The 21,292-nt window shown below is 40.5% G+C and overlaps 1 protein-coding gene across 1 annotated transcript in view; it reads left to right on the top strand.

The window, feature by feature from the left end:
* LOC309548132 (uncharacterized protein) overlaps positions 1–21,292 on the top strand; it is a 707,228-nt gene that overhangs the window by 41,568 nt on the left and 644,368 nt on the right. The window contains exons 6-15 of the mRNA XM_082248097.1: positions 2,153–2,371; positions 3,649–3,797; positions 8,012–8,120; positions 10,948–11,072; positions 12,242–12,430; positions 14,946–15,177; positions 16,306–16,425; positions 19,036–19,203; positions 19,312–19,415; positions 19,979–20,057. Of these exons, the coding sequence (XP_082104223.1) occupies positions 2,153–2,371; positions 3,649–3,797; positions 8,012–8,120; positions 10,948–11,072; positions 12,242–12,430; positions 14,946–15,177; positions 16,306–16,425; positions 19,036–19,203; positions 19,312–19,415; positions 19,979–20,057 (1,494 nt within the window). The remainder of the gene's footprint in view (positions 1–2,152; positions 2,372–3,648; positions 3,798–8,011; positions 8,121–10,947; positions 11,073–12,241; positions 12,431–14,945; positions 15,178–16,305; positions 16,426–19,035; positions 19,204–19,311; positions 19,416–19,978; positions 20,058–21,292) is intronic.

Raw genomic sequence — 21,292 nt, 5'->3', positions numbered from 1 at the left:
GGGATACACATCCACCGCTGCAATACAAAGAAAGGGGGAAAGGAGATACAGGGTGCTGCAGATCCCCGGAGAATATCTTCCTAAGACCCAAAAAAACGATTTTGTACTGCCGAATTGCCCAGTGCCAGGAGGGCACAACAAATAGTAAGAGGCTAATTGTCACCTTATAGTGTATGTTTTTTGGAGAATAAAACAGTATTTCACTATTGGAGGCTATTTGTTCTTCTATATCTTTATGTGTATGGGGGGACTACATGGTCCAACTCGAGTAATATAGGAGCCAGAGATCCAAGCAATCGAGGAGAGGTCTGATCCACCCAATAAAGGGATCACAGGCGTTGGGGGTCCTTGTGACCTGCTGCTAGCTGGTAAGAGGCCACGGTTGTCACATCCCAGCACCTGGAGCACTGTGAATGGATTAATAAGAATTCACCAAGCACAATTTTGATTGCATGCTATTGCTTGGACTTTTAAACACTACTTGGAGCACATTTATATATTTATACTTTTTTATATATTCTTATGTGATTTTTTTATATATCCTTATGTGATTTTTGTATGGAATTCTTTATATATTTATTTATTGGTTCACTGATCCACACCTTTGTGGATTAATTTACTTTGAGAAGCACAAGCACTTCTTAATTGACGGTTGTCACATCCCAGCACCTGGAGCACTGTGAAGGGATTAATAAGAATCCACCAAGCACAATTTTGATTGCATGCTATTGCCTGGATTTTTAAACACTACTTGGAGCACATTTATATATTTATATTTTTATATATTCTTATGTGATTTTTGTATGGAATTCTTTATATATCTATTTATTGGTTCACTGATCCACACCTTTGTGGATTAATTTACTTTGAGAAGCACAAACACTTCTGAATTGAAATTGCACTGGTATGCACTTTTCTTTGCTAATTGCACCAATAGTAGATCATATATATATTTGTAGCAATTTTTAATCACATATATTACACTTTAAATCACCTATTAATTTTTATAACACGTGATATATTAAGATTACCAGCGCCTTTTTACCTATGATATATACCTATTTATTGTTTTATTACAATTAAAAGGGCAGCAGGTTCAACAATCTTTTATTTAAAGGGCCAGGCGCCTTCTCTTTTCTTTTTATTGCAATTATATGGGTACATAAGGGGGAATATACTGTGTAAGTTGTAAACTTCCAAAGCAATATGGATGTTGGATCCTCATATATAGTGCCATAAGCCATTCAATGAGTCATGCTTGTGATGAATAGAGGTTATTATCAATAGCTTTGTAAATAAATTGTGATAGACCTATAAACTAAATATAAAAAGAAAGGAGAAAAGTAATTGCATATAACCTGACATGTTTTACCAAATTATATAACTGTCATAAAAAACCCTAATTAATGTACCTCCACACTAGGCCATTACACGTAGCCACAAAAGTTTGTCCTAGGCCTGCATAGTTGCAAGGGCAGCAAAGAAAAACCCACAAGCCTTCCACTGGGACACATTGTCTTCAAATATCCAAGAAAGTAGGAAGATTTACAAAGAAGCCAAAGGCATAAGGATGTTCTAAGGCAGACATCCATTAGAAGGTCTCTCATGTTACCATGTGTTTTGGATAAATGTCATGCCGCCATTGCTGTAGGACCATGTGGGGAATGTCCTATAAATACCCCCACAATCAGGGCATTGCTTGCTCGGTGTTCAAGATGGCACTGAGTGGTGACTTCATCGTCAAAAAATAGCATCACATAGGGACCTTTTTTTCCCTATATTAAAAAAAAAGTGTAAAAAAAAAATTAAACCTTCTCCAAAAAAGTTAACCTGTGACAACACAACAGGTTCACTTTAATGTGATCTTACTACATACCTCACCAAGTGGGCATAAAAGAACATCTGACCCACTCCCATTCATCCAAGGTGGCAGTGCTGTTGCTTGACCACTCAGGTATCCACTGATTATGTAAGCTCCAAGTCACAACTGGGAGCTTACCTAGTACTAATTCTTTTTGCTCTCAAGGTGAAAACAGAGCCGCAGGAGTGTGAAGAAGAGTTAAGTATAAGCATCTGGTGGGGCAAAGAACAGATTTGAAATTGTTATTCCTTTGTTTTTTCGTTTATTCACTCATATAATCTTTCTCTACAGGTTGTGCTGAAGCATGAACCTCTTGCTGAGATTAAAGCCAAGGGTGTAATGGCAGGAATTTATCAGGAAAAGGAGATGTGGGAAATGCACATTCACAATCTGGAATCTATCAGCCGGCAGTTAAATTCTACTGAAGTCAGGGAGATTGTCTACCATCTGGAACATGCTAAAAGCATGTATGGTAATTCAATTTCTGCAGTGACAAATGATGTACAAATGGTGAGAATAAGAAAATCCTCTTACTGAATAGAGTATTTTTAATTACAGTACAAAATGTACATGTGTTATGTGCTGATTTGAGTACTATGAACCCAAAAGTACCTAAATATGTATAATAAATTTACTGGTTAGAATGTAATATTTTCAGACAGATGTGATTCCGATTACCTATGTACAGGAGATCTTCTAGGTGATTGCAGCATTTGCTAAAACCTTGATTTCCAGAATGAAATAACCCAATTATAGTGTATTCATGCAATCACTGGAGATCACAAATTGCTGGAAGCAAACATAATGCTAAAAGTGGATCTCCACTGCATCGGAGCACCACAAACTAAAAACACTTATTCATTTTTAATATTTAAAGCAAACTCACCCATCCATCCATGTCTCCATGCTTTATTTTGCTGAGAAATCACTTTGAACCCCCCCCCAGCATTTCTCGCCGTGGCCATCTTGAGTAAGGGCAGATAATTTATGTAGCATTTTGCTTCTTGGAATCGATCTGCCCTTAGCCTAGCAGAAATGCATGCTTATCTGAGAAAACCCCCTCCTCCAGGAAGAAACCAGGAAGTAACTGAAGAAATGTAGAAAAAAAGTTTAAAACAAGTAAAGATTATATACATTCCTATCTATTTAATAATGCTAGCGGTATGAGAGGATTAAAAATAATCAATGTTGATTGGGAGAGTGAACTTCCACTTTAAGGCCCCTTGCACACAGCCCATCCGTCAGACGGACTCTGTTTATCTCAGCGGGGGGATCGATCCCCCGATCCCCCGCTGAGCAGGAGGATGACAGCTGTTCTCCGCACTGTGTGCAGAGACAGCTGTCAGAGCCCCATACATCTCTATAGGGGAATCGGATGGGAAAGGACCGTCGGTCCGTTCTCATCCGATCCGATCCGCTGGACGGATGGAAAATAGGGTTTCCATCCATCCAGATTTGACGGATCGGATGTCAGTGGACATGTCTCCGCTGACATCCGATGCCCCATAGGGATGCATAGGAAGACCGTTCAGATCCGCCAAAAATAGGGACAGGCGGATCGGAACGGTCCGCCTGTGTGAAAGGGGCCTAATACACAGTCTCCTGGACTGTGATTATTATATAGTGTAAGGATGCCCTTAAAAAGAATGCATGTTGGTTTTAGGGAGATTGAACTCTGTACACAAGTAAATACAATTTTACATATACTGTAGACTAATCCACACCTGTCAATAAGTCAGTTGGTTTATTGAACTTTTTGTAATTGCAAATATTTTCTTTATTATTAGGAATGGCATCAGGCAAAAGATAACTTGATGTTCCTAAAGACATTGGTTAAGTGCTATGATCAGCTAAAATCTTCCAGGCTCCACTCAGAGAAGCAGAAATGCTTTTTTCAAATGCTCCACCATTTGTTTTTTGTTTGGAAGCACTCCAGGTAAGTACAATTTAACAGTTGCAGGATAGATATTTTTATAGAATTTTAAATAATCACAACTTTTAGATATAATTGCATGTTATTTCATCTTTGAAATGGTCATCATATCAATTTTTAAGATAAATTGTTTTTAATTTGTATCCCTATGTTAATATGTTTTATAACGGTTTTAAAAAAGACTTTCAGCCTGTTTTAATACATTTTTCTTTTTATTAGGCATATTTATTACACTAAAGAGAATATTATTATTATGGCAATGTCTGCCAAACTATAGCCAGTCAAGATATAAGAAAACTTGAAACATCCTATTTTGCTTACAATGAAAATAGTTAAAAACTGCAATATATTACACTAATAAAAAAACGTTTTTCCCTGTTTATACTATCTATTCTATTAAGATCTAACTTAATGTTTACTAAAAATTAGAACGTGATCGGGTATAAAAGATCAGAAACATTTTACCTGAAAATCTGTTTTAAAATGTTAGCAGGTACAGTATACAGATGCATTTATAGTTTACATAAAAGATGTGATACGTCCATAGTGACACACCTTTCTAAATGTGTTATGCAATAAATTCTGGGAATTTATTCATATACACCAGGGATCCTCAAACTACGGCCCTCCAGCTGATGTGTAACTACACATCCCATGAGGCATTGTAAAACTCTGACATTCACAGACATGACTAGGCATGATGGGAATTATAATTCCTGAACAACTGGAGGGCCATAGTTTGAAGACCCTTGATACACACAGTAAGGATTTGCTCCAGTTTTTCAGGGACGCAGTCCACCCAGCAGAGCACTCTTTGCCTATTTTTTTGTCTACAAAAAAACACAAACACCTTACCCTTGAGGTTATTCAGTAAAATACAGCCAAAACCTGTCTGCAGCCTCCGCTTTTTTTTTTTTGCAGTTCTGGCTGCCTTGCATCATTTGGCTTGAGACCTCTTTCAGACTGCTTGCGTCCAGGGCCAGTCACCCACATCTGATCTCTGCATGAGTGATTACATACAGGTGAAACTCTAAAAATTAGAATATCGTTCAAAAGTTCATTTATTTCAGTAATGCAACTTAAAAGGGGAAACTAATATATGAGATAGACTCATTACATGCAAAGCAAGATAGTTCAAGCCGTGATTTGTCATAATTGATGGCTCATGAAAACCCAAAATCCACAATCTCAGTAAATTAGAATAGTACATGCAATCAATAAAACAAGGATTGTATATAGAACAATATCAGACCTCTGAAAATTATAAGCATGCATATGCACTCAGTACTTGGTTTGGGCCACTTTTGCAACAATTACTGCCTCAATGCGGCGTGGCATGGAGGCGATCAGCCGGTGGCACTGCTGAGGTGTTATGGAAGCTCAGGTTCCTTTGATAGCGGCCTTCAGCTCGTCTGCATTGTTGGGTCTGGTATCTCTCATCTTCCTCTTGACAATACCCCACAGATTCTCTGTGGGGTTTAGGTCAGGCGAGTTTGCTGGCCAATCAAGCACAGTGATACCATGATCACGTGACCAGGTATTGGTAGTTTTGGCAGTGTGGGCAGGTGCCAAGTCCTGCTGGAAAATGAAATCAGCATCTCCATAAAGCCAGTCAGCAGAGGGAAGCATGAAGTGCTCTTGAATTTCCTGCTAGAGGGCTGCGTTGACTTTGGACCTGATAAAACACAGTGGACCAACACCAGCAGATGACATAGCTCCCCAAATCATCCCTGACTGTGGAAAATGTTGCATTTTATTTGGAAATCAAGGTCCCAGAGTCTGGAGGAAGAGTGGAGAGGTAAATAATCCAAGTTGCGTAAGGTCCAGTGTGAAGTTTCTACAGTTGGTGATGATTTGGGGAGCCATGTCATCTGCTGATGTTGGTCCACTGTGTTTTATCAGGTTCAAAGTCAACGCAGCCCTCTAGCAGGCAATTTAAGAGCACTTCATGCTTCCCTCTACTGACCAGCTTTATGGAGCTGCTGATTTCATTTTCCAGCAGGACTTGACACCTACCCACACTGCCAAAACTACCTATACCTGGTTACATGATCATGGTATCACTGTGCTTGATTGGCCAGCAAACTCGCCTGACCTAAACCCCACAGAGAATCTGTGGGGTATTGTCAAGAGGAAGATGAGAGATACCAGACCCAACAATGCTTCCATAACACCTCAGCAGTGCCACAGGCTAATCGCCTCCATGCCACGCTGCATTGAGGCAGTAATTGCTGCAAAAGGGGCACAAACCAAGTACTGAGTGCATATGCATGCTTATACTTTTCAGAGGTACACTCCTTGTTTTATTGATTGCATGTACTATTCTAATTTACTGAGATTGTGGATTTTGGGTTTTCATGAGCTGTAAGCCATAATCATCACAATTATGACAAATCACGGCTTGAACTATCTTGCTTTGCATGTAATGAGTCTATCTCATATATTAGTCTCCCTTTTTTAAGTTGCATTACTGAAATAAATGAACTGTTGCACGATATTCTAATTTTTTGAGTTTCATCTGTATGAGTAGCCGTGATTAACCGTGGAAGCCAACAGCCTCCAATTGCTCTCAATAGTGCAGCTAATCGCCAGGAACCCCCTGCTAGGATTCTCACATGTAATCAGTGTCAAGTGCATTTGCAGGTGAGAATGCACACTTATCTAACTTATGCCCCGTACACACGTACCGATTGTCGGCCGTAAATATTCGGCCGACGACCGATCGGCCGAGTGTATGCTTGTTAGTATGATGCTTCCGACAGCCGACAGCGCATTTTCGGCCGAACAGAATCTGTCGTGCAGGCATTAAAATTTTTGTAGGCCAACACCAGAACGGCCGATTGTTCGCCAGTCAGTACAGATTTCGGCCAACAGACAGCAGATTAGCAAGACTGGGCATGCTCAGAAAAGAAAAAACACACGGAAAGTTAACCATCACATGACATCACTTCTGCAGTCGGCTGTTGTTGGCCGACAAAATTCGTGTGCAGTCTTTTGCAGTTTTCAACAGACACGACAGCCCTGGACAAAAGACGGCCGATCGCTCGGCCAACGATCGGTACGTGTTTACAGGGCCTCAGGGCCCTTTCACACGGGCGTTCCGCATGTCCGCAAATCATCCTATTTTTTTTGCGCATGATATACGGACATAATGTATGTCAATGGCATGCGGATGTCAGCGGATGACCATCTGCTGACATCCGATTTTCATCCTTTCAGTTCTGTTCCGTTTTTTGGAACAGAACAGAACCCTATTTTTGTTCCGTTTAAAAAGCAGAACGGATGCAAAATCGGATGTCAGCGGTGTCATCCGCTGACATCCGCAATGCCCATAGACCTATATTATGTCCGTATATCATCCGCAAATGGATGGGATGATATGCGGACATACGGACCGGATGACACAAGTGTCATCCGCTCCGTGGAAAAAACAAAGTGTCTGAGCGGATCGCAATGCGATCCGCTCCGTGTGAAAGAGCCCTAATACTGGCCATACACTAGCCGAAAAATAGTTAGAAAATCTGTCATTTGATTAGTTCGTTTGATTTTTTCCCAGATAATGGGCACAAATAGAAAATCAGTTTTAACTTTTCAGAGCTGAAAAATCGAAGGAACAGTTTGGAAAATTCTGCCGAACGAACGATAAATTGAAAGGTTAATGTGTTTCTCCCCAGGACGGTTTGCACTATTTTTGCACTAGGCATATGTGACAAAGCAAATGAAAAACTGATTAATTTATGTCCATTGAACGATTTATCAATCAAAATTCGGTCATTACATGATGGGAACATTTTTTGCTCTCACCCATGCAATCCGATTCCGGTGCGAACCAAAGAAAGGGTCCTGTGGGACTCTGGTCCGAATGCAATGCAAATTCAGCCATACAATCTGTATGGCTGAATTCGCAACGCACAGACATCGCATGTGATTTGCAGAGCAGTGTGGTACGAATCATATGCGATGTCTGACACCGCTGAAGTGTGAACCGGCAGAGATAACGGTAAAAATTCTTCATTTAAATTGGTCTCTTCTAGTCTTGTGATAATAAGAGCAATGAGCAATTGTCATGAAATTCCTACAATTAAGCTTTTCTCTTGTGTTGCAAAAATATTTGTTAATTGTTCAAATGTTATTTTTGAAATCTTTTTTATGATAGATAATTGCATAAAATTACATGTATGATGACTAAATACTTCTAATGTCATTTTTTTTATTAGATATTATCATCAACGTAAAGTATTTGTAAACCTGCTTAGATTAATGTCCAATGAAGTGGTTCAGATAGCTTGTGGTCTGCTAGGAAACGATTTGCTTCAGAATACTCAGGTAAGAATATCTATGGTATGTTTCTGGAAGATCTTTGTACAGGCCCATAGCCTTTATTCTGAGTTACATAGGATGGAAAAGACACATATCCAGTGAGTCTGGACAGACAAAAACGTTCATCCTTTGAAACCCTGGCTGATCTATATGAAGGCAAACACCTTTGTAAAGCATTATCCAATTTGCTTTACAAATGTGCAGTCAGATAAGTCTCCAGATCTGTGTTTTTAGTAATTTTGGTTACCTTTGATATATTTTTGTAGCACTACCCCCGCAGGAGCTGCTGGTAACTAGTTCCCCTATTTCTGCACAGCCAGGCAACAAGCATTTTCGACTTTCATCCGGACACAAGAAAATCATCTCTGAGCTTGGTTTTATTGTTTTATTGTAGATAATAACTTGGATTGGGTAAAGGCAGGGCTTGCCCTACCATGGGTCCCACTGGGTCCATTTTTTTCTAGCAGTTTTGTGTGCCATGCAGAGGTGGTCGCTCCGCTGCCCTGTAAAAAGGCTGCCCTGCTGCCCGCAACACGCATGCTTATAGTTGCCGGGTGCGAGGGTGCTCGCACACAGTCTAACACCGACTTTTGACACTCGAACACACATGAAGAGCTCAGGGGTGTGTGCTGCCAGCGGCAGAGTACCCACAGGAGACAGAGAGCAATGAAAGATCCCTTTCCCACTGACTCTGTCAGCAGCTGATGTTTGAGCGCAGCTTGCAAGGCTTGCATTTCTATTGGGTGGAACTGAAGGAGGGGGTGCGGCTGGCCTCGCGCCTGGCCCACCTTCTTCTGCTGTGGTGCATGCGGGAGGTTAGGCACTGAAGACTGTGGGAGCGCTGGGAGAGCAACAGAGAGGTAATATAAGTTTGTTCAGTGTGACAGGACACAAAGGGTGTGCATCATTTTTTCTAGCAGTGGCTGTTGATCTGCTGGATAGCATATCATCCATTATCATGATATAAAATAATGGATGTGGGGGCCATATGGTAGGTGTTATTTTTTTTGGGGGGGGGGCAGAATTTCGTTCTTGGACTCAGGTAGCACAATGTCTTGGACCAGCCTTGGGTAAAGGGGGTTATGGCATGCCCTATTTGGCCGAAACAATCAATGGGTACAACTTCCTCCCTATGTACAAAGTCCTGGACAGTTCTTCTTCTGCCTTTATAATCTCCCTTTAAGCACAGCACTGTCCTCCTGAAAGCTTGCTACATGTGGCAGTCTCTCCCCTTGTGCTGATGTACTCACTCTGTCCTGCTGCTCCTTAGGCAAGATTTCTCCTCAAACCGTGATGCTTATAGGTATTTCTCAAGCCAGCCTGAACCCAGCCTTGAGGCAGAGCCCTCCTAGACCCAGGGATTCCCTCCTAGGCCACCGACAGCTTCCTCAGCACTCCATCTTCCATCCGACTCCCCTGCTGGCATTGCTCCTCCATACTTAAGGGCTGACCTAGTCCCCTTGCCAGGATATTCTGCCTGGGGATTGGCCAAGTTCCCTCAAGTATGCAGATCAGTCCAAACATCTCTATTGAGGGAATTGTACCAGAAACCTGCCTCTTTGGAGCCATTCAGCCTGACCTGCAGTAACTCTGACCTAATTTCTGACTCACAACTTATCCCGTCCCTTGCCTATAAAAGAACTGTCAAAACTTAAGATCCGGTAGCCTCTTAAGAGGCAAAGCGTTTTTTCATTTTTTTCTATTTTTTGGGTCCGGCAGGCATTGTGATTGACAATGGATTTACATCAAGGAGCACTGTTTTTTTTCCTTTTAATAGAAAACTTGTCAAAAACTGTGTTCTGTGGTTTTTACTTTTTTACACTTCTTTGGTGAATGGGTACGGGTACTTTGTACCTGATACCCATGCACATGTGGGAGGTCGCCGAGATCTTGGGTTTACCCGTGTTAAAGGGGGCTTCCAGATTCCGATAAGCCCCCCCCCATCTGCAGACAACCACAACCACAGCCCAGGATTGTCAGGCAGAGGCCCTTGTCCCCATCAACATGGAAATAAAGGTGCTTTGGGGGGCACCCCAAAGCACCTTCCCTATGTTAAGGGCAAGCAGCTGCATGTTTGGATAAAGGTCTGGTAGGTATTTTGGGGGGGGGGCACGTCGTTTTTGTTTTTTAATTTTGGTGTGGAGCTCCCCTTAAAATCTGTACCAGACCCCAAGGGCCTGGTATGAATTTTGGGGGGACCCCACGTCATTTTTTTTTTTTTTTTTTTTTTTAAATTTTGGCGTGGAGTTCCTCATAAAATCTATACCAGACCCAAAGGGTTTTCTTTTAAAATTCTGTCATAGGATTTTTAAACACAAGGCAACACAGTAATTTTAATTTGAGAAAAAGAGTTCTGCAATGTTTATTCCTACTTGACTATTATAGTTTATGGACACTGCTCTTTATATGACCATCACACAAATCTTGCCCAAATTTCTTTGAATAATTGCCAGGGGTACATCTAAAAGAAAAGTATTTTAGTTACTAAAAAGTGAGTTGATGTTCATTATTCTCTGAATATGTATTGTATGAAATTGTATTGTAATTGTACTGTCTGCCCTTATGTTGTAAAGCGCTGCACAACCTGTTAGCACTATATAAATCCTGTATAGTAATAATAATTATATCTACCACAGACTAATATTCAAAAGGGTGGGAAGGTATCTGAATATGCTTTTGAGTTGTTGAGAGTACAAATTAATCCTGGTCAACTTCATATTATTATTTTGATTACTAATATGTCAATATATATTGCTATATTATTATACTTATTATGTATATTATAAATATGTTTTTTATTTAAAAAAATAATATATTCTTATACACATTACAGGCATACAGTTTGCTAAAGGAAGCTTTAAAAATTTGTGCAACGTTTCGTGGAAATTACCTTGATGTAAAAATCAAAGCTGATGAGTTTAATACGTTGAAGATGGAGGAAAATGCCAGCTTAACAAAGTAAATTATTTATGTAAATCATATCACACTATTTTTGACAATCATGAATAAACTACATATAAATATATTCCAAAAAGCTATGTTCCAAAATTTGAAAGTAATTATACAAAAAAAGGGGGGTATCTCTCCCTGAAAATATAGTGAAAAGTCCACACAGGGACAAGGGGGGAATTGGGACTATGCGATACCAAATAAAGAAAAATGTAATAGAGAATAAAAATCTAAATATTGCAAATTAATATTCTAAAAAAACAAATTTTATTGATACAAAACGCAATAAAATACATCAATGAAAGATCATTGTTGGGTAAGATAAAAAACCATGAAAGCATACAAGAGGACATTGACTTCTGTGTCCACTACTTTCGACATCTGTATTTGTATTTATATCAGGGGCCTTACCGTATATATACATTAATGTCCTCTTGTATGCTTTCATGTTTTTTTTTTTCCTTACCCAACAATGATCTTTCATTGATGTATTTTACTGCGTTTTGTATCAATAAAAAAATATTTTTAGAATATTCATTTCCAATATTTACATTTCTATTCTCTATTACATTTTTCTTTATTTAGTATCGCATAGTCCCAATTCCCCCCTTGTCTCTCTGTGGACTTTTCACTACATATAGAGATACACTGTACATGTATCAACTTATCTACTGTCTCATTTCCTGGTGATTATGAAAACTGCAGATTGACATTTAATGGCATTATGAAGATTAGCTACCTTGCTGCTGTGTGCTTGAGAAAAGACTAAAATTCGAGCCAGTAAAAAAAATAAAACCAATTAGCACCATACCTAACTTAACTAGAAAATCAGCGTATATGCTGTCATTGAGATGACTGAAAAGTTTCTTGTTGGTGCCTAGAACCTCTCAACTAAAGTATGTTTACTGTCAGCACAGCTTACATACAAGAAGGTCCTTTTGCTCTTCGGGAGTAGAACTTTTTTCCTTCTTCAGTCCTGCTCAACTGTGATATTTTAAGGAGGAGGAAGGGCTAGGTACAGATCCTTATTTATTAATTGTTCACATATGGCTAACTTTAAGAGACAACTCCCATAAACAGTGTTTTTCCCATATAAGAGTACTGTTGTTTCTATAAAACACTACATGATGTTTAGTAAAACGCAAGATTCCTTAATTGAGTGCTGTTACTCTTTGCAGATCCAAGAAAGCAGCAGAAACTGTTTGTAACATTACCATGTATGAAGTGCCAATTCCAAGAGTTTATGGAAGGGACCTTTCCATGAATGATAAAAATCAGAAGGATGAAGAAGATGCCAAATGGGTAGATTCTCCCTGGCCTCTGTACAATGCACCTTGTTTCCAGAATATGAATATTTTTATGGAAAGGTGAGCTTTCTTCATAAAAAAGCAGGAAAATCCCTGGTAATGGAATTTCCTTATTCCTTATCATTGTTGTTAACATGTGAGTGTGAATATCTTAACCACTTAAGCCCCGGAAGATTTTACCCTCTTCCTGACCAGGGGGTTTTTTGCGATTTTTTACTGCGTGACTTTAATGGACAATTGCGCGGTCGTGCGACAATGTACCTAAACGAATTTCACGTCCTTTTTTTCCCCACAAACAGAGCTTTCTTTTGGTGGTATTTGATCACCTGTGCGATTTTTTGATCATGCGCTATAAACAAAAAAAGAGCGTAAATTTTGCAAAAATAACAATATTTTTCATTTTTTTTATATGAAATTCCCCCCCCAAAAAAAAGTAAAAATCAAAATTTTTTAACATTTTCGGCCAATTTGTTTTATGCTACATATGTTTGGTAAAAAAAATCGCAAAAAGCGTATTTTTATTGGTTTGCGCAAAAGTTATCGCGTTTACTAACAAAGGGAAAGATTTTTGTCATTTTTGGTGTTTTTTTTTTAACGAGTAATGGCGGCGATCTGCGATTATTTTTTTGCGGTACTGCGACATTGCGGCGGACAGATCGGACCCTTGACTGACATTTTTGACACTTTTGGGGGTACCAGTGACATTACTGCAGTAATCAGTGCTATATATATGCACTGTTACTGCAAAAATGACACTGGCAGGGAAGGGGTTAACTATATTGGACAGGGAGGGGTTAAGTGTGTCCTAGGGGCGTGATTCTAACTGTAGTGGGACAGGTCTCCTAGTGTAAAAACACAGATCAACGGTTCTACATAGTAGAACCGTCTGATCTGCATTTTTACACAGGGAGAATGACAGGCGGCTTGTTTACATAAGCCGCTCTGCCTTTCTCCCGTTCTACCGACGATTGTAGTGTGACCGGCGGACCCGATGTCCGCCGTGAAGGAGCCGAGGCGGGCGCGTGCTCGCCCGCTATTGGCTCTAAAGCGGATGACAGGCGAGTGACGTAGATCTACGTCACTCTGCCTGGCCGGGGCTGACTGCCGCAGTAAATATACTGTGGGCAGTCGGCAACCGGTTAATGGAAAATAACCATTCAAACCTAGCATCAGTTAAAACTTTAGAATAGAACCTATGCTTTTTTTTTTTTTTTTCTAATTTGTGGTTTGTGTTCCCACTGTGGTGAATTCCCATTACTCTTGGTAAGAAAGGGAAATAGGAAATCTCTGTCTCAATTATAAACAATCCCCTAATTTTTTTCTGCTGTCACAGAGTAAGGAAATTAGGGGAAAACCTCCTTCAACACAGTCACTGGCAACAATAAAAAGTATCTACTCTTCCTAAGTTTATAAACAAACAACATAAAAAGAAGTTATGCCTGGAATTAGGCTTATAGTGGATGTAAACCTCATTCATGAAATTTGACCTAGGCACATATATCTGTAGTGATTACATAATTCTCTCCAAAGCCCTGAGTCCCATGCCTTTCTGCTGTTCTGTTCCACTGTTATCAGCATGATAACGTCTGACAAGTTCTCCAACACAGGATATAAAAGCAGCTTGAAATTTGTGTCGGGGTGGGTAAATAGAGATAAATTAGCAGAGAGCTGGCCTATTCACAGCACAGCTCTGCATGTTTCTTCCTTTCTCTGCCTATGTTGAGGGGGTGTGTGCCTTTCCCCCAATCAGCTGTCACACAGTGTATGTCAAGACTCCACACCCAGTGCTGGAACAGTAAAGCCTCGTACATACGCGATTGTTGGCCGACCGATCGGCCGTCTTTTGTCCAGTGTTGTTGTGTTGGTTGAAATGTGCTCTAGACTGCACACAAATTTTATCGGCCAACAAAAACCAACTTCAGAAGTGATGTCATGTTCTGGTTTACTTTTCGTGTGTTTTTTCTTCACTGAGCATGCCCAGTCTTGCTCATCACTTTTTTGTCTGCGAAATCTGTACTGACTGACGAACAATCGGCAGTCCTGTTGGCAGTCAATTTTATAGCATGCACACCAGATTTTGTTCGGCCGAAAAGTCGCAGTCGGTTGTCGGAAGCATCATACTAACAAGCCGACAATCGGCCGATCGGACGTTGGCTGAAAATTCTCAGCCAACGATCGTTGCGTGTGTACGAGGCTTTAGAAAAAATTCTAACACAATGTTCACTTTCTTAAAAGTGTAGAAAGTTGAAGACAGCAGATATACAAACAAAACTTATGTAGGGAGATTGTTTTAATCTCTGTGTATCCTCTGAGGCTGTTCACTTCACTGGGTATATGTGAGGGTGTACATCCACTTTAAGGTTTGTAAAAAAAAAAAAAAAATGGTGCCTGTTTATAGTACTACCATTCAATACAGTGTTATGTCAGCAAACTGCCATATTTTCAGTTACTGTGTCCTCTCATTTAGGATGAAAACATTTTGGCTGGTCACACTTTACCTTGTGTTTCACCTTTCCTGGCTATAATAAATGACCCTATATGTTACTTGTACTGAAGCATCCTTTTTTCTTACTAGATGCAATGACGTTCTTGATTTGGTGGAGACCATGAAGCATTTTGAGGTATTAAAGGCTGTAACCGCAATAGGAGGTGCCGGCACTTCAAGTTTGGATGCTATGGTACAGGATATCTGGAATTCATATTGTCTGGCCAAAGATGCATTTATTAGCCAAGTTAAAGATATTTTTATCATTGACAAAAATAGTCCATTTCAGAAAGCATTTTTTGATTTGAGAACTACGATTAAGGTAAGTTTATCTCTCAGTCCCATTTGTACTACATTGTAGAAAATTGGGAACACAGAATATTACTTGTAATTTTTGTTTTATAAAATCATGCATGATCAATCCTGCTGGGCAGCTCTGTCTGCATACAGGACATCCCCACCTAAAGTACAGCCACTAGAATAGTATGATGGGGCACAGCTGCTATAGGAATGTAGAGAGCAAGTCCTAGGTGGTGATGAGAGCCCAATTCTCGGAAAGGTAGTGAGAGCAGCGATGCACTGTAAGTGAGGTGGTAGCGTTATGTGAGAACTCACTACATGGAAACCAAAGCCATAGCCAAAGCTTTTATGAAAGATAGATAGATAGATAGGTAGATAGACAGACAGATCGATGGATCGATATTGTTTTCGCTAGGTAATATGAACTGAAAAATCTGTGGATTCCACATCTTTTATATTCCATGAAAAGTCCCTTTGTATGAGCAGTCTAGGTTGAGAAGTTGATGGGCCGCAGGGGAAAGAATCGAGAGCCAGTACAGCAGGCAATGCAGAAACAGGGAAGTTACCAACCTTGCCCTTTATTTCCCTAAGTTTATAGTTTAGTACTGTTTCTTCAGTACTATTTAATCTATTTAATTGTGCACTTTTGCCTAAGCAGCAGTGTACATTGTAAAACAACTGCAGACATCAAAGAACAGTTTCAAGAGCAATACGTAAGCACAGTAACCAATAGCAGCCAAGCAGAATTCATATTTCCTACATTAAAATAAATGATTTCTGATTGGTTACTATTGGCTAATGTGCTTTGAAAATCTTCATTGCCTGTCAAGATGGTCTGAGAATAATGAAGAGCATGCTGGACATTGTGTTGGAGGTAATGCATGGACCATTGTTCCATTACAGATATCTGAAATGTAATTGTGAATGCGACACTCAAAAACAAATTTAGGTGCATAATATGATAGATGCTAAAGAGTCTTCAAGGGAAGGAAAAAAGATTACTTTTCATTACAGTGGCATTTGGTGGCATGGGGAGTGGGAGTATTAACTTCTTCTTTGCTAAAACCCCATTTTAACCCCTTTAGCAGTCATTATATTTTCATGCTATGTTGGACGAAGACATTAAGAATGTGGCATATTTTTATTGCAGAGTCTGGAACATCAACTTGGAAATATTCTTAGATGCAGTTTTGACCAATGTCCAACTGTTGCATCCCAGCTCAGGCTGCTGGAGGTGTTTGAAGGTGTCAGCAGAAGAGATATTGTTAAGGTAATTTGATAACTCATTATTTATAGTGATCTAAACTAAGAAAATAGAACAGATGCTGCTTCTAATTAACAAAATGGGGTGCAAGCCCTTGTTAATAAGGACTGATCTGCTCCTTGTTCTAGGCTGTGTCTGTCACAGCTAGACATGGGCCGAACACCCCCCTATTTAGTTTGCAGCAGTGCTCCCGAACAGGGAAAATGTTCTAACCCGAACAGGGAACCCCATTGAAATCTATGGGAGCCGAACAGGAAAAAAAGTCCCCTTTTTGAAGGCTTATATGCAAGTAATTGACCATAAAAGGGGTATGGGGGTCTGAGTAATGCCCTGAGGGACATTTATCAATATTTTTTTTTTTTTTTTTTAAACAATAATTTTTTTCAGGAGCAGTGATTCTTAATTATGCCTAAAGTGCAACAATAAAAATGAAAATATAGTGCCTGGGGGGTCCACTTACTCTACCTGTAAAGTGGTAGGAGAAGGAGGAGAACCACACGCCAAAAAAAAAAAATAAAAAATTCCTCCCAAAATGCACACCAGGCCCTTATCCAGGCATGCAACCTGAAAGGTCAGAAAAGCGAGCGTCCCCACCTCCTTAACCATACCAGGCCACATGCCCTGAACATAAGGGGGATGGGTGCTTTGGGGTGTTGATGGGGACAAGGGCCTCTTCCCCACAGCCGTGGAAGGTAGTTGTGGGGGTCTGTGGGCGGAGGGCTTATCAGATTAACAAGGAGGCCCCCAGATCCCAGCCCCCCATGTGAATTCACCATTTACCAAACAAGTGTAAAAAAAAATGATAAAAACGAAACAAGGTTGTGACAATTCATTTTTTTAAAAAAATAAAAAATAGTGTCATTCAATGTAAATCCATCATCAATCACACTGCCCACTGACCCGAACAATCCAAAAAATCCAAAACGCTCTCGCCTCCTGGGACGGCCTCCCGCTGAGTGCATGCTCTGTGCTTTGACATTTCTTATACAGGTAAGGGGCAGGGCCACCTAGGTACATCACCTGGTTGCACCCCCCCTTCTGTTGTCAAGAACTGGTGCATGCTGAGCCAGGTATGGACTGGGGGGGGTACCCCACCACATGCTGTTTTTTTCTTTATTTTTAAATGCCACTTTTTTTATTTTTCAGCTGTCAGCGGGGAAACCATTGACAGCTGATGACTCATCAGTTGTTAGGGACGCCGCGGCCGACTTCTCTGCCCCACTCCCTAACAACCAGCTTACACTGCGCCCGGATTGGGCAAAGCTTTGGCCAATCAGGGCACAGAATGCACTGTGCAGCGTTCAGTGCATTGCAGGGTGTTCGTTAGGAGAAGCGCCTGGCGAAGACCCTGCAAATTCAGATGTTCAACGAACAGCTGTACAGGCAAATATTTAGCTTAAACTCATGCTCAGGCCAAACCAATCGCCAATTCCTAGTCATAGCACAGAACAATAGCTGGAGCTGAATACTCCTAATTCTTCTGTCTCATCCCTGCTACCACTCATTCCATCCCTGCTGCCACTCATCCCATACCACCACAGCTGCCACTCATACCATCCCATCCCTGCTGCCACTCATGCCATCCCTGCTGCCATTTATCCCATCCCTACTGCCACTCATCCTATCCCCGCTTCCGACCATCCCATCCCTGCTGCCACCGCAGCTGCCACTCATCCCATTCCATCCCTGCTGCCACTCATTCCATCCCATCCCTGCTGCCACTCCTCCCATCCCATCCCCGCTGCCACTCATCCCATCCCATCCCAGCTGCCACTCATCCCATCCCTGCTGCCACTTATCCCATCCCTACTGCCACTCATCCTATCCCTACTTCCACTCATCCCATCCCACCCCTGCTGCCATTCATCCCATCCTATCCCTGCTGCAACTCATCCCATCCCTGCTGGCACTCATCCTATCCCTACTGCCACTCATCCTATCCCTACTGCCACTCATCCAATCCCTGCTGCCACTCATCCAATCCCTGCTGCCACTCATCCCATCCCTGCTGCCACTCTTCCCATCCCTGCTGCCACTCATCCCACTCATTTTATCTCTGCTGCCACTCATCCCATCTCTGCTGCCACTCATCTCATCCCACCACAGATGCCACTCATCCCATCCCATCTCATCCCATTCCATCCCTGCTGCCACTCATACCACCCCCCCCCACCACAGCTGCCACTGATCCCATCCCACCACTGCTGTCAAACATCCCATCCCACCACCACCGCTGTCACTCAGCAGTGGGATTTTCACCTAGGGTGTCAAAAATCCATGGTCCAGCCCTGAGCCCACTTGTGTAGCTTTAAAATGAATGTTTCTCCCTGCTGTTTTGAATTAAATCGCTGATTGGGGTCAGCTTGACATATCTACTGTAGAATCATCTGCTTGCATTTGGTGCAGACCAGTCTGAATGTATAGGATCTGCTTCCTAGTGGAAAATGCTCTCTCTTTCTGCAGCTTTATAATATTTATAGTATTCATTTATTCACTTTCTGCTGAGTAAACATTAAAATAATTTCATTTTTTTTTCTATTTCAAAATAATTATTGAATAAATGGAAAAACAGTTAGTTTTTTCTATAGTTGACATGTTTTTCTGTACATTTTTTAGGACCACCTGAAGGATAAGGATCTCCTATTGTATAGCATGTTTATGGAAGAACTTCATCAAGTAAAGACAATGTATATGGAAATGGCACTTAATCCACCTTTGCATATTAATTTGACTCCTACAATCAGCAATTTTTTGTGGATAAAGGGACTTCGAGCAAGGATTTCTGTAAGTTTCATTTTTTTTTTTTTTTATGTGATTGTCACTGACAGCCGTTAGTATGAAATATATACCTAAATGAATTTATAATTTAATTAAATGTATCCTTCTTTCTAGGGTCCTATGGTACATCTGAAGAGAGTATCACCTATCACTCTTGAAGGAGACATGGGCTGGGAACTGAGACATATGTATAATGAGATATCAGAAGAGCTAGAAAGGTGCACAAACTGTTATTTACAAATGCAACAATTTAGAAATTGGATGAATGGGCAACACTTTTTGAAAGATAAAAAATATATTTTATATACCACTATATAGATCAGACCACAATCAAACAAATGAGCAGGAAAGAGTGACAGAGGGACTTTGTTCCAAATCAGGGACAGTTCCTCTAAATTAGGGACAGTTAGGAGGTATGGGAATTGGACAATGGTGTGTGGCCTGTCCAAGAAACCTGTGATGTTTATTTGACTTATAGCCATGAAATTGACTTCAATCAGATTGATTGCCTCTTTTAAAATCCCAGCATTTATATTGTAGTCTACTGTTTTTTCCTGAGTTTAATGTAGAAATGCGGACTTATACGAGTGAGCATATCTATGAGGTTATGGGTGAAAACAGCTGAATAATTTCTTAAATGCCATCTAATGAAGTTGTGTAGATTGGAAAATTCCTGTATCTGTAATTGATTAATTCAGCACAGTTTCCTTAAATAATGATCTTCCTATACAATGTTTCTATACTGTGTTACCTTACTATGTTTTTCAAATGGACATAACAGGCTTGAGACTAGTGTGGTGACATCATGGGTTTCAGCTGTGAACAAAGACATCAATGACTCCTTAAAGCTTCCTTTGCTTGTAAGTTCATTCCTTAACATACAGTTTTCAGTTAATTATTTTTCAAATTTTGCCCAGTGGAAATGAAGTAAAATTGGTTTTACATATCTTAGTGAAGCATCTGATTTTAACATGGCTTGCAATGGTCGGATAACTATCATGCCATGCCTAATTTTCTTGTAACAATGTAACCAATGCTTCCAAATATCTGTGCAAGAATAGATAATGCCCTGCTCTCCACTACTGAGCCACTTACACTAGCTGGTCAAGCAGGGGAAAGGATTGCATTGGCATCTGGAGCTTTTCTGGTGTTAGAGAGGACGGGACACCCTTGGTAAAAAAATCTTTTCTATACAGTAGTGGATGATACTGAAATATATCTAAAGCCCAAGCTTTTTTTCTAGATAGAGTAGGGAATGGCTATAATACCTGTCAACTAAGCTAAAGAAAAATTCACAGGAGCAAAAATTATTGTATGGAGATGAATATAGAGGTGATGGGGCCCGAATAAAATGAATAAACGGGCCCAACCTCTATGTATCCAACAGGAGGTGGCCGTTGACCAAAAAATAGACTATGCAAAAAAGATTGGGAAGATTGGAGGTCTCCCCAAGGAAGGAGTCAACTAGGGACACCAGTTAGATGAAAATCAAAGAAAAATAACTTTATTTAGGCACATATGCCAATGCCTGTCAGACTTTGTTTTGCCCTTTGTGTCATATTGGGGAGAATTTTAATTAAATTTGTATTTCTATAGCGCTTTTTGCCCTGGGGACTCAAAGTGCTTAAAAGAATCACTTTTAATTCCTGTCCCATGGAAGTAATAAAAACTTCATCCCTTATACCAGTGATGGCGAACCTTGGCACCCCAGATGTTTTGAAACTACATTTCCCATGATCCTCAACTACACTGCAGAGTGCATGAGCATCATGAGAAATGGAGTTCCAAAACATCTGGAGTGCCAAGGTTCGCTATCACTGCCTTAGACAAGTGTCATTGGAACAGGTGTCCGAATTGGAAGATTTCCCCTTACCTCCTGTTTTAGTGACAAGGGGGAAAAACTGCAATAAAATCCAGATAGAGCTTCTAACCTTGTCACACTCTATAACAAAAAGAGGTTTGTGCTTTTGATATACTTTAAGACAACACATTGCTACTGTAATCACTTTGGCTGTCAAAGTTTAGAGGCTTTGATTGCTTTTATTTGGACATCGTCATTAGAGGCATCATCATGTGCCATATACAGAAAACAAAA

Source organism: Pelophylax lessonae, assembly GCF_965119305.1.
Source record: "Pelophylax lessonae genome assembly, chromosome: 2".
NCBI classification, from domain to species: Eukaryota; Metazoa; Chordata; class Amphibia; order Anura; family Ranidae; genus Pelophylax; species Pelophylax lessonae.
The sequence above is the reverse complement of the archived record's forward strand: the minus strand, read 5'-3'. Positions and strand labels throughout refer to the sequence as shown.